Here is a 12,136-nt window from a genome sequence, read left to right on the forward strand (position 1 = left end):
AGCTAACACCTTCTGGCTTAGCTCAGGGGTGGCTCAGTGCTGCTTAGGGGAGCACAAAGCAGAGGAGAGCTGTCGGTTCGGGGTGGAGATGTGGCTGATGCGCAGCTCTGCAAGACTTATAACAGGCTTCTTCTTTTCTGCGTGCTAGATTCCAGCTCAGAGGAAGATGAGGAAGAGGATGAAGAAGAGGAGGAAGAGGTGGAGGACTATGGGACAGACAGCACCGACAGGCTTTCCTCACCTGCTCTTGATGAGAGTGGCCTGGGCCTGCTAGCGAGGTTTGCTGCCAGCGCGATGCCCAGCCCCATTGTTCCCCCTCCACTTTCCATCATCCAGCTGGAGGCCAAGCAGAAGGCAAAGAAGAAGGAGGAGAGACAGAGCCTGATGGGTGAGTCGTGTGCTCAGGGTTTGTGCCGGGGAGAAGGTGGAAGGTTCAGGATCAGCTGTGCTGCAGGAAAGCAGATTCTTATCCAGACATGTCCTTGCTTTTGGCTACTTAATACTGAAGGCAAGTTCAGTGTCTGGCAAGAAAAGAAGAAACAGTCATGAGAATGGCAGTTGTAGCAGCTGCAGCTGTGGCTTCCCTAGGGGCAGTTGCCTGCGGCTTCCTCAAAGTTTCCCCTTTTCCTGCCTGGCAAACCCTTAACAGTCATGCTGACAGTGGGATGCAGTGCCCCCATGGACACAGTGCTGTTGCATTTTGAGGAAGGAAGCACGTGCTAAATGCAGCTGATTTTCAGCACCCAAGAAAAGCAGAGACATCAAAACAGAAGAAAACCTCTTAAATTCACTCATCCCAGCTGTGTCCCCTTAGAAACTGGGCAGAGGGACTCAAAGCAAGAGTTCATTTGCTCATCTGTTTGCCGTGCCAGGCCCTGTGCCTCTGTCCCTGTCCCTCAGTTTCACTGTTGGAAGTAATTGGAGTTTTATTTCTTCTCCTTCCCATGCCCTGCTGCACAAATGCCCCTGGGTGACATCGTTCCCAGTCAGACAGATCTATATGGGCTCCATTTATAAATTCTCTATTAATATTTATTAAGTGATAATGGAATTTATAGCATGCCTCAGAATGGAAAATGATGTCTTCTTTGGGAGCCCAGCTTGTTTTAGCACCATTTCCATGCTATATTAGGCTTTTGCCAACTTGTTCCAACAGCCTCTCTTAAGAATTTATCGCCTTGTAACCTGCCCTCCTTGAAACTGGAAACATCTAGAAATTGTCTCAGGCAGCAGTGACAGAGGAGAACGGGTGCTGTAATTTCCAAAGGGCTTTTCATCTTGAGCATTGCCAGCTTTGATTTCAACAGACTGGCTCTTTTTGTGCTGGGGCTGTCTCAGGGGAGACTGTTTAGGTAGAAGAGGTGAGCAGGTTCCTGCAGGCCACATTTAACCCAGGAAAGTGAGCATATTTAAAAGAGAAGGACTGAAATAAGGTGTTGTCTCTCTATGCTTATGCCTTGCACATTTTCTTCTACCCATGTGAATATTGTTTAGTTGTGTACGCCCTTCCTTAAAGGATCTCCTGCACATGCTAGTTATCTTACAGGAGCTGTTCACTGTTGGGCTTTAGAATAATTTCTGTCAACCTCAGACAAAGTCACACCAACAGTTGGGTGCTGCCTCAGTTTCTCTCCTGACCCTGTAGGGTATGATATTACACTCCTTTATCAGGTTTTGAAGAGGGGAAACGCACTGTAGGTGGTGAACATCTTGGTGTTACTGCAGTATTTCAGGATGCTGGATACTGCTGTGCTGAGCAGTGGCCAGTATGAGGGGATTTCCATCTTCCACAGACAAAGGATCATTTACCTATTTTGACTTCAAGGCAGTTGTTTGAGCCAATAAATAGCTCTGTGGTGTCCGTTGGCCAGTAGGAGAAAAATAAGCTTGAAATCTGGGTTGATTTAATTCATTAAAGAGATCCTTCTTCAGAAACGAAGGTGAGACTGGAGGGACCCCATCCCGGGAAGGTAGGAAAGTTCAGTGTGTGAGGTTTGTACTTTCCTTCAAGCAAGAAACTCCTTTTTGTGGAGGGCTAGAGAATGTTGTAAGGGTGTTAGGGTTTCAAAGTGGGACACCAGGGCTCTGTTGAACAGTCTTGACATCTCCCATGGAGTCCAAAAGCTTCTAGCCGTGCTTGGCTCCTCATGTGCTCAGCCATAGCACTGACTTGATGATTGAATCTTTTGCATCTAGGGACGGAGTTTGAATACACCGACTCAGAGAGTGAGATCAAGATCAGGAAGAAGTCACCCTCGGGATTGCTGCGGGGGAAGAAGGGTTCTCTGGAAACAAGCAGCATCCCATCAAGCCAGACCCCAAGCAGCCTTGAGCCCGGATCTGGAAGTGCTGACAAAGCCAAGCTTGGGTCTGAGAAAGGCCGCAAGCTAAAGAAGTTCAAGTCCCCCAAGGACTTGAGCTTTGAGTTTGGGCTGGAGGCCAGCGATGATGACCTGTGGAACCGGCGCCGGAGCGAACGGATCTTCCTCCACGATGCCACCACATCATCAGCCATGCTGACCCCCACGGCACCTGCCAGCTCCACTCCTGTCTCCAAGTCTGGGCGCTGTGGAAAGGGGGCCCCCATGAGTCCCAAGAAGGAGGGCAGCAAGGGGAAGGACAGGAAGGAGCTAAGCAAGGTGAGGAACGTGTTGGCAGCATGTGGGACGCTTGGGAGCTCAGGATGAAGGGAAGGTGATGAGCTCCACTAGACAAGTGAAGGGTTGAGTCCACATTCTGTTTGGCTGCCCGTGTTTCCTTTGACATCTTCACGGTGCCTTTGAAGGACCAGCCTTGGCTGGTAGTGGCAGTGGTCTTCTCCTGATTCTTCCTTTTGGCTGAAAGCTCAACTGCTTTTGGCTCCAGTTCATTTAATGATGGATCAGTGATAGTGGGAAGAGTTAGACAAGTTAGTTGTGGCATGAAGCCAGCTGGGATCTTCTCTGAGCTCTTTGAGGGAAGGACTGATGGACAGGAATTGCTCTCTGGGGTAATGAGAAACTCTCACTGAAATTTGTGAGGCTTGAATGCAGAGCTGGGAGACAGAGGATGTCAGTGAATTGCTGGCTGACTGTGCATGGCCTGCTTTGCTCCACCCTTCCTCTATGTAGGCCTGGATCTTCAATGATGGTGGTGTTTACTTTTATTTTTGGCAGCGGAAAAAGGGTAAAGAAGCACCCTGCTGCTCCTCTTCCTCGTCCATGTCTCCTCCTGGCATCCCTAGCTCCCCATCTGACGTTCGGGTCAGCCTGGCCAGTGCCCTGGGCTCCACCAAGAAGAGCAAAGCCAAGGTGAAAGCCAAGGAAGTTAAAAAAGAGGTGAGTGACTGGTTCTAGACTGCATGAGCTGGAAGATGGTTGGCAGAGCCGTGCTCTTTCCTTGGACTGCTGCAGTAAGAGGGAGGGAAAACACTGAATGCAACCTCTGTTGATGCATTACAGGCAAAATTTGAGAAGCCTAAATTCCCAGGAAGGCTAGCAGGTAGAACAGTGCCTGCTGCTACCATCTAGTGTTCAGTTGAATTTGTACCCCAAATTAATGAGCAGGCAGAATTTCTCTCTAAGGCATAGAGATGGGGGTGGATGGAGAGCTTTGGGAAAAAGCAAAGACCAGAGAGATGGTGATGGAGTTGTGCTCAGCACTGGGTGAGCCAGGCCACCATTGGTTTCTGCTCACTGCAGGCTATCATAACACACAGTACTGCATTTTCTCACATGATTTCTGAGTTTAATGTTTCTGGTCTCTGTGCAACACTGAGAAATGAATCGTGAGGCTTTGAGAAGAAATAGGAATGGCGTCTGCTGCGTGTTTAGTGAAAACAGGCTGTTTGCAGAGGGGTGGTGAGCACAGAGCAGTGCTACAGCTGTCTGCTCTTTGGCACCTCTCCCAGCCTGCAGGAGTGAGATGTGGCTAGGAGATGTGAAATGGCTTTTGCTCAGCTGTCAGTGATGCTTGGCAGGAAACCCAGTAAAGCAAAGATATTTTTTTTTTAGTCAGAAAACAATTTTGGGTATACCTACTGGGCTCTCTGTGTGTTTTAACATTATTGAGGATGGAGACGAGTTTGTCCCAATATCCTCAGGTTGTTTGTTGCTGGAGGAAGGTGAGATGGGATCAGGCTGTTGCCTGTTGGCATCCAGCTGACGTGCTGCTTGCTCTCCTGCAGAACCGAGGGAAAGGAGGAGCTGTCAGCAAGCTCATGGAGAGCATGGCAGCGGAGGAGGATTTTGAACCCAACCAAGATAGCAGCTTCTCGGAGGATGAGAACATCCCACTGAGCATGCTTGTCGAGCGGCCACCCACACCAGGTGAGAGCAGGGAGGGCTGGAAGGGCTAATTGTGCAAGTAGCAGAGCTGGATGAATTTCCAAGAGCTGCTTGGGGGAGGGCTGTGTTGCTTTCACACATTCCTTTTCCAAAGCCATGAATCCTTCCTTGGGGTGGAGAAACACATTTACAGTCAATTTGGCTTGTCAGATACAAGCCTCTTCAGAGCTTCCAACTCTGTTTGACATCTAGATGAAGCCCAGTTCTGAGCTGCCCTATTTTCATTTGCTGACATATTGTTATTACCAAGAAGGGTACCTTTCTGCAAAGGGCTTGCTGGTCCTTTCTTAGGGGAGGATCATGCTGGTGGAATGAGATTTCCCTCTCCCTTTGCAGTTGCTTTTTCCTCTGTGGTGTTCTCTAATCCCTGCCTTGCTTCAACACCTCACAGCTCCCCGCTCCTGCATAATTGACAAGGATGAGCTGAAGGATGGCCTGCGTGTCCTCATCCCCATGGATGACAAGCTGCTCTATGCTGGACATGTCAAGACGGTGCATTCACCTGACATGTGAGTTGTGGGGCTGCTGTATCTGCCCAGTCTCTGCTGATGAAATGGGGGGTAACTGATGCGGGGATGGATTTTGGTGCTTTGCAGGGATGTCTGGAGAGCAACTGAGAGAGTCTGGTTGGGAGGGATGGAGAGTTCACTCTGTTTTATCAGTGCTCAGGAAAATCTAATTACTTTTCATTAAATCTGCTCAACTGACTGGTGGCAGGGCTCGGAGGGAGGTGTTTTCTTATCCAAGTGATCTCTTCCATGTGCTGTGTCTGATCAGGTCTTTATGTTCCAGATACCGCGTGGTGGTAGAAGGTGAGAGGGGAAACAGACCCCATATCTACTGCCTGGAGCAGCTCTTGCAGGAAGCGGTATGTGAGGCCATTGGATGCCTGTTCTTGGTGCCTGGGTCTGTTCTGGGGTGGGAGTGGCTAACTGTCTTGGGCTGCAGGGCTGCCCTGTTTCTGTCCACATAGACAGTCTGGGTAGAGCTCCCACTGGTGTGGAGGTCCCCACTAACAGAAATAGTCCTTCATGCTGTCATGTGTGCAGGCAGGAGGCCATCTCCCAGCAGGGGAACTGTCTCTCGTCTTCTTCAGATCTGGTTTGCTACGTGCTGAATGTGATGGGATGATCTGTGCTGGTGCCAAGAGTATCAGTAATGGTTTGCCTTTTGCTCTGAGCAGATCATTGATGTGAAGCCACCTTCAGTGCGATTCCTGCCCGAGGGCACAAGGATTGCTGCCTACTGGAGCCAGCAGTACCGCTGCCTCTACCCAGGGACAGTTGTCCGAGGTAAGGCTCCCCAGGTGCTGTGAGCCAGGGATGTCTCTGTCCTGCGTGTCCTGAGGGATGTCAGGCTTGTCTGGGATAGTCCTGAGGTCTGCTATGAGTGTCAGTGGTTAGCTCATTCTTCCAGGTTATGCCCAACTTGATTGAGATGCTGATTTAGTACCATCTTATGATCCAGGAGCCATGCTTTGGTGGGAAGGGGTCTGAGTGATTTAGGAGCTTAAAATACTGGGGAAACTTACCACATTTCAAAAAGTCAGAATTATTTCCAGCCCAGGCACCAGTTATTGCTGAGGTTGTGGAGGTTTCCCATCACCTTGCCACTCACAACTCTGCCTCTGACACATTCCTTCCTGATGTCTCCCCCATCTGGCCTGATAGAAAGGCCAGTGAAGAAGCCTGGACAATTTTGCCATGACTGGTCTTGCTTTTAGGCTCTTAGTCATGCTTTGTATGTTTAAAGGATTACTTATCAGATATATAGAATGTTGGTGTTGTTACAGGAACTCTGCAGTTTGCTGAGAGTAGTTGCAAAATGCAGGTCATTAAAGGTACTGCAGAGAAAATAAAAGATATTTCAGGAAGAGAAGGAAACAGGGAGGCGATGCGGGATGTCACACGGGAGTAGTTTTTTTTCTTGTGCTTTTGACAGAGAGATTCTGCACTAGGTGGGCTGGTTTAGTATTATGAGGGATTTTTTATTGTGGTCTAAATCTTCTGTGCTCTCCCTGGACAACCATATAGGAAAGGTGGGAAATGGAGTTTTGGAGGTAGAGGAAGGCAGTCCCTGCTTTTCTAGCAAGTGTTTTGTGCTTTTAAGTTTTCTGTGATACCTTCTTCTACTCCCCCAACTCACAGGAACCCTGGATCTGGAGGAAGATGGTGATCTTATCACAGTAGAGTTTGATGATGGGGACACAGGACGTATCCCACTGTCTCACATCCGGCTTCTCCCACCTGACTACAAGATCCAGTGTGAGTCTTCTTTCTCCATTTCTTTCTTGACGCTTCCCACTATGAAATGTTAGACAGTTCAGAGCCACCTTCCTCAGATTTTAGGGCTAATTCACAGACTTTCAATCACAGAGGTTGCCCCATCAATTATGGATGTGCATACTGGGCGTGGGACATGATCCACTGGGTAAAAAGGCCCAGTCTCTATTGTAGATTTGGGAGGGACAGGTTTCCCATGTCTTGTCTCAATTGTGTATGATTTTTCACTGCTTTTCAACATCTCTTTGATCTGTTCCAGGTGCTGAGCCTTCCCCAGCCCTTTTGGTACCCAGCACCAAGCGCCGCAGCCGTAAATCCAGCAAAGATGCCGGAGAAGGAAAAGAAGGGGCTGCACTGGGGTCAGAGGAGCCTGCATCAAAGGGCAAAGGGCGAGGGAGAAAGCCAAGCATCAAGGCAAAAGCTGGTAAGTTGTCACCACCGCTGTGCCTGGAGTTGAGAGAGTCCTTGCACAGTGAGGACTTCTGTGCCTCTGCAGGGAGCCTGAAGCAGTCAGAAACAATCCAGAGACTAATTGGGATTGTTGTCTGTCTGTGTCTGAGCTAATAGTGCTGGTCTCTGTGGATAATACCATGCCTGTGTTTTTCTTCCCCTTTGTAGAAGAGGCTTCCCTGCCTGAAGAGAAGGATCAGGTGGAGCCTTCACCTGGTGCTTCTTCAGTCCCTGAGAAACCAGCCTGCCTGGGCAAATCAAGTGTGAAGGGGTCTCGAAAATCCCAGCCGCTGCCTACTGGAGGGTCTCCTGCCCCCACAGAGGAAAAACGGTCAAAAGCCAGTAAAATGAAGATCTCCACTAAGCTGCATAGCCCCCCACAACCCACTTACCAGCCTGCTGTGTTTGGCAGCATCCTCACCACAGAGCCCTACAGTGACATCCCAGGGACACTGACAGCCTTTGGCTCCAGTGATGCTTCAGCGTCGAAAGCCAAGGCCAAGAAAGGCAGGCCCACAGAAGAGGCACAGGAATTTGGTACCATGGTTAAGGCTCAGAGGAAGCATGACAGTGAAATCCTGATCAAGCTGGACCACGAGGGTGTAATGTCTCCAAAGACGAAGAAAATGAAGGAGGCGATGAGGATGCTGGAGGACTCGAGTCTGGCTGGTCGCAGAGATGGCAAAAGTCTCTTGGGGCTGGGCTATTCACCTGCAGTGGGTGCAGAGGGCAAGCAGAAATCCTCCCGAGCCAAGGCAGCTGAGGGAGACCCTGCCAGCTTTGGGGGAAAGTTTGATGGCTCGGCAGAAAGCCTCAATGCCTCAAAGGACCAGGAAGACAAGGCAGCAGTGCCAGCAGCTGTAGAGGAGTCTGAGAGCAACAGCAGTGACAGCAGCTCAGAATCAGAGGGAGAAGAGGAGACTGAGAAGAACCGAGGGGAGGCTCAGGACAGCAGCTCAACCAGCTCAAGAGCATCGACTCCTCTCTCTTCCTCCAACTCCTCCTCCTCTTCCTCTTCTAGCAGCAGCTCCTCTTCCTCCTCCTCTTCCTCCTCTTCCTCTGCCTCATCGACCTCCTCATCATCAAGTTCCAGCTCCTCTTCCTCCTCCACTACAGATGAAGACTCCTCCTGTAGCTCTGATGACGAAGTAGCTGAGGCCCAGCCAAGTTCCTCAGTGCAGCAAACCATCCCTCCCAAGCAAACCAAACAGACAGGGAAATCCCGGGCATCCTCCCACCCCCAGAGCCAGAAGCAGCCAGCACAGCAGCCGGCGCAGCAGCCGGCACCGCAGCAGAGCGGCAACAAGAGCAGGCCCAAAAAGCGTGAGGGCATCCACCTGCCCACCACCAAGGAGCTGGCCAAGCGCCAGCGGCTGCCATCGGTGGAAAACAGGCCCAAGATCGCCGCCTTCCTCCCCGCACGGCAGCTGTGGAAGTGGTTTGGGAAGCCCACGCAGGTAAGTGAAATCTTTCCCATTTGCCTGGGAAAGGGAGCCTTTCCGTTCGGGGTTGGCGATGCTCTGCTGGCGTAATGTGTGTCCTCTGCTCAGGTTGTAAGGAGGTTGGGGTTGGCCTTCACTGTGTTGTGGGGAGCTGTCGCACATGGCCTGTCTCTCTGTCCTGTTTCTTGTGGGAATGCCTGTTTACCTGATGGTTGAGGACCAACACCAGCCACATCTTTGATTCTCCATTAGTGTGTAGTGCTCAGGCCGTGGAGTGTCTGGCGAGGTGGTGGCTGTGACATTATACGAGGCTGGGTCTGGCTCTGCCAACAGAAAAGGTCAGAATGTAGGATGAGGGAAACCTGAGCTGCTCACCTGTGCGATTCTCTCTTGGCAGAGACGAGGAATGAAAGGGAAGGCCAGGAAGCTCTTCTACAAGGCCATTGTCCGAGGCAAGGAGATCATTCGCATTGGAGACTGTGCGGTCTTCCTCTCAGCTGGCCGCCCCAACCTGCCCTACATTGGCCGGATCCAGAGCATGTGGGAGTCCTGGGGGAACAACATGGTGGTCCGAGTCAAGTGGTTTTATCACCCAGAGGAAACCAACCCTGGGAAGAAACTCAACGAAGGCAAGGTAGGCTGCTCGCCATTGCTGAGAGGGCTGCAAAGCTGCATGTCTGTGTTCCTCTCCTGAAGACAGGGAGAATTATGGCCCAGGTCATTGCTGGTACCTTAATTGGGTAAAACCATCATTTCATGCTGTGGCTGTGGACAAGCCTGATACCCCTTGATCCAGGGAAAGGTGTCTACTAGGAAATAGTTGTGTATGTCAATCCAAAAAGAGTTTATTAAGAGTCAGACCAAGACTTTGTGCAGTGTAAATCTGCTAGCCTGGTGCACAGGAATGCTGAGTTTTGCATCTTTGCACAGTGTGTTTTACAGTAGGCTATGAGTTTGTATTGCCTTTGGGTGGGGCTGAGGTTATAAAGGCACATGTGGTGGGCAGAAGATGATAACAAGGAAAATCCAGTTAATTTGTTTTCTTTTTATTTCTGTTTTCTCTTTTTCTCCTGGGCACAGCGCTGGGATCAGAAATCAGGCAGGAGTCTGTCCACAGCTCTGCAGGCATCCAACCAGAGGAAGGACTTCATGGAGGTTGGTGCTGCAACTGCATAACTGATGCTGCTGGGGAAAAAAAAGCCTCTGACCTTCTCTGGCTTTTACTTTTTGCCTTAGTTGTTGAGACTATAGTTTCCAGGACTTTGGACGGGTGTATTTGGGAGGATGGGAATAGCTGCTGGTGCTGGGTGTTGGGAAGAGCAGTAGGCCCCCAGCCAGCACCTGTCTTTGCATTTGCATCCTTGAAATGGAGGTGACCAGGCCTCTGTATTCCCCCGTCAGCACACTGTGCAGCTGTGGTTCCCTTCTGTGGGAGCTGGCTGTGTGCAAGGGCTCAGGTTTGGTGTAAAGGACTGATTACGTCCACACTGCCCATGGGATCAGCCCCCTGGTGTTCCCAGTGTCTCTGTCTGCGCTTGCAGTGGGGATGGTTGGGGAGTTCTGTATGAGCACAAGCCCTGGGTAGGCTGGTGGGTGTTTTTCTTGCTATTGCAGATGATGCTTTAATTGCTGAGAGTTCTAATTACTCCTTTCTGTCTGCATTCTTCCCTTCCTGTAATGCAGCGAGCTCTCTATCAGTCCTCTCACGTGGATGAAAACGATGTCCAGACCATCTCACACAAGTGTCTCGTTGTTGGTCTGGATCAGTATGAGCAGATGCTAAAGACTAAGAAATATCAAGACAGTGAGGACCTCTACTACCTTGCAGGGACCTACGAGCCCACCACGGGCATGATCTTCAACACCGACGGGGTCCCTGTCATCTGCTGACCGCCCAGGGAGCACGTGCCAGCCCTGGGAAGGGACAGGACAAACTTGAGGACGTGCCTGTTCAGACGACATGATTGTTTCTTTCAAAGCTCATGACTTCGGTGTCACACTACAGACAGGAGAGTGCGAGAGACATGGGGAGGAAGGAGAGGGCTGAAGAAAGGGGCTGAGAAAGCGGTTACAGCAATCACGGAAGATGCCAAGGGTGGTAGCGGTGGTGTATGAGCCTCAAGAATCTTTGGGAAGTGGCTTTAATTAAGGTGACACTTGACCAACTTCTCCCTTCCTCCTTTTGGTCCTGGAAAGCACATGGGTCTCATGATCATTTCACCAGCGGGGAACCCCCCAGCAGGAGGGATCCCTTTTGTGTCATTTGCCCCCATCAGTCACTCAGAAGCCGCCCGTATGTGGAAGGACACCTGCTGACCTTCTGCATACGCTCCTCTCCGTCCTTATATCCCCTTTCCTGCTTGTTTCGCATGACCCTTTAGGAAGGACAGGGTGAAAGAGAAAGGAGATGAGTCTCTCTCAGCGCCTCGTCTCAATCCTCCCGGCGCCTTTTGGCGGTTCCCCTTCCCCTGCCTGGCAGTGGAGCACAAAGAGCAGTGCTGGCCCTAGTGTGGAGATGGCAGGAGAGGTCCTCCAGGCTGGAGGTGCCAGGTGAGCCCCTGTCACACCTGGGATGCTGCTTTCTCATTGCCCCAGATGGGCTGAGCCCACCTTCCCACTCCCTCCTGTCTCACAAAGGAGAGAGAGAAGGAAGTGCAGGTGAGAAGAGAGTGAGGCTTGCCAAACAACTCCCTGTGAGTGTGCAGGGAAGGAGATGACTGGGAGACACTGCTTGGGTGCTTGGAGCAGAGGAGGCTGCAGGTCAGGGGGTGCCTCCCGCGATGGAATGGATTTTAGCACAGCTCACTCAGCTTTACCTCTCACGCCTGTGTGGAGCAGTCAGCTGCCTGGAAGCCCTCCACCTCTCATTTGAAGGAACAGGGACAGAATGCGAAGCCCAGCCGTGCCCTGCTGCTGCATTTCTGCAGCCAAAGCCCAGCCATCACCTTGGGCTGGGCCAGGGGAGCGCTCAACTGGCCAACCCAGCAAGGGGGGGGGATGTTGGAGGAGAACAGAACCACGCAACATCCTTGCACTTAAACAAAAACTCCCAAGAGACGCACTGATCTTTGCAACTGTCGACTCGCACTGCATCGCTGCGACGTGGAGCGTGGCTCAGCTCGGCCGGGAGCAGCAGCCCAGGCTCTGGTGGGGAGAGCTTGGACAGATTGCAAACTATCCACCCCTCTGCTGCTCCGGACCGGACCGGGGGGGGCCTGGGTGTCTCTGCACAGTCACCCCTCGACTTCAGCAAGAACCACAATGGTGCTGCGCTGTCCCACCTCTGCCCCGGGCGCCGCGGATAGTGACGGTTCTAACCTGTACAGTTTTAATGTACCAAAAGACTCTTTAGCCCTCCTGTATTATAAATCTTTAAATGGATTCAACTTTTTAATTATAAATATAAATATAAATATATATATATAAATATAAACTTTTTAAAACTGTGAGGAAAAAAGAAAAAAAAGTTATGAAATTCTAAAAAAAAAAAAAAAAAGAAAAGAAAAGGAAAAAAAAAGGAAAAAAAACCCACAAAAACAAACCAACACCAACCAACCACCAACAAACCCCAAACCCACCAACCAACAACGGCAGAAAACGAACACAGTCTGACGTTCAGAATATTATTTTTTATTTC

At 50.7% G+C, this 12,136-nt stretch overlaps 1 protein-coding gene across 5 annotated transcripts in view; it reads left to right on the forward strand.

Annotated features, from left to right (window-relative positions):
• TNRC18 (trinucleotide repeat containing 18) overlaps nucleotides 1–11,959 on the forward strand; it is a 48,569-nt gene extending 36,610 nt beyond the window's left edge. For 3 of the 5 annotated variants that reach the window (XM_090151197.1, XM_090151199.1, XM_090151196.1), the window contains 13 exons: nucleotides 149–388; nucleotides 2,197–2,639; nucleotides 3,156–3,317; nucleotides 4,082–4,307; nucleotides 4,717–4,834; nucleotides 5,118–5,193; nucleotides 5,509–5,617; nucleotides 6,473–6,589; nucleotides 6,867–7,031; nucleotides 7,226–8,514; nucleotides 8,897–9,133; nucleotides 9,580–9,654; nucleotides 10,183–11,957. In XM_090151197.1, coding sequence (XP_090007323.1) covers nucleotides 149–388; nucleotides 2,197–2,639; nucleotides 3,156–3,317; nucleotides 4,082–4,307; nucleotides 4,717–4,834; nucleotides 5,118–5,193; nucleotides 5,509–5,617; nucleotides 6,473–6,589; nucleotides 6,867–7,031; nucleotides 7,226–8,514; nucleotides 8,897–9,133; nucleotides 9,580–9,654; nucleotides 10,183–10,389 — 3,464 coding nt within the window. In that variant the 3' untranslated portion in view covers nucleotides 10,390–11,957. Of the gene's footprint in view, nucleotides 1–148; nucleotides 389–2,196; nucleotides 2,640–3,155; nucleotides 3,318–4,081; nucleotides 4,308–4,716; nucleotides 4,835–5,117; nucleotides 5,194–5,508; nucleotides 5,618–6,472; nucleotides 6,590–6,866; nucleotides 7,032–7,225; nucleotides 8,515–8,896; nucleotides 9,134–9,579; nucleotides 9,655–10,182 lie in introns of all 5 variants that reach the window. The other 2 variants (XM_090151198.1, XM_031606621.2) reach the window with 2 other exon arrangements.
• Nucleotides 11,960–12,136: the final 177 nt, after the last annotated feature.

Source organism: Phasianus colchicus, chromosome 16 (assembly GCF_987193195.1).
Source record: "Phasianus colchicus chromosome 16, bPhaCol1.hap1.1, whole genome shotgun sequence".
NCBI lineage: Eukaryota > Metazoa > Chordata > Aves > Galliformes > Phasianidae > Phasianus > Phasianus colchicus.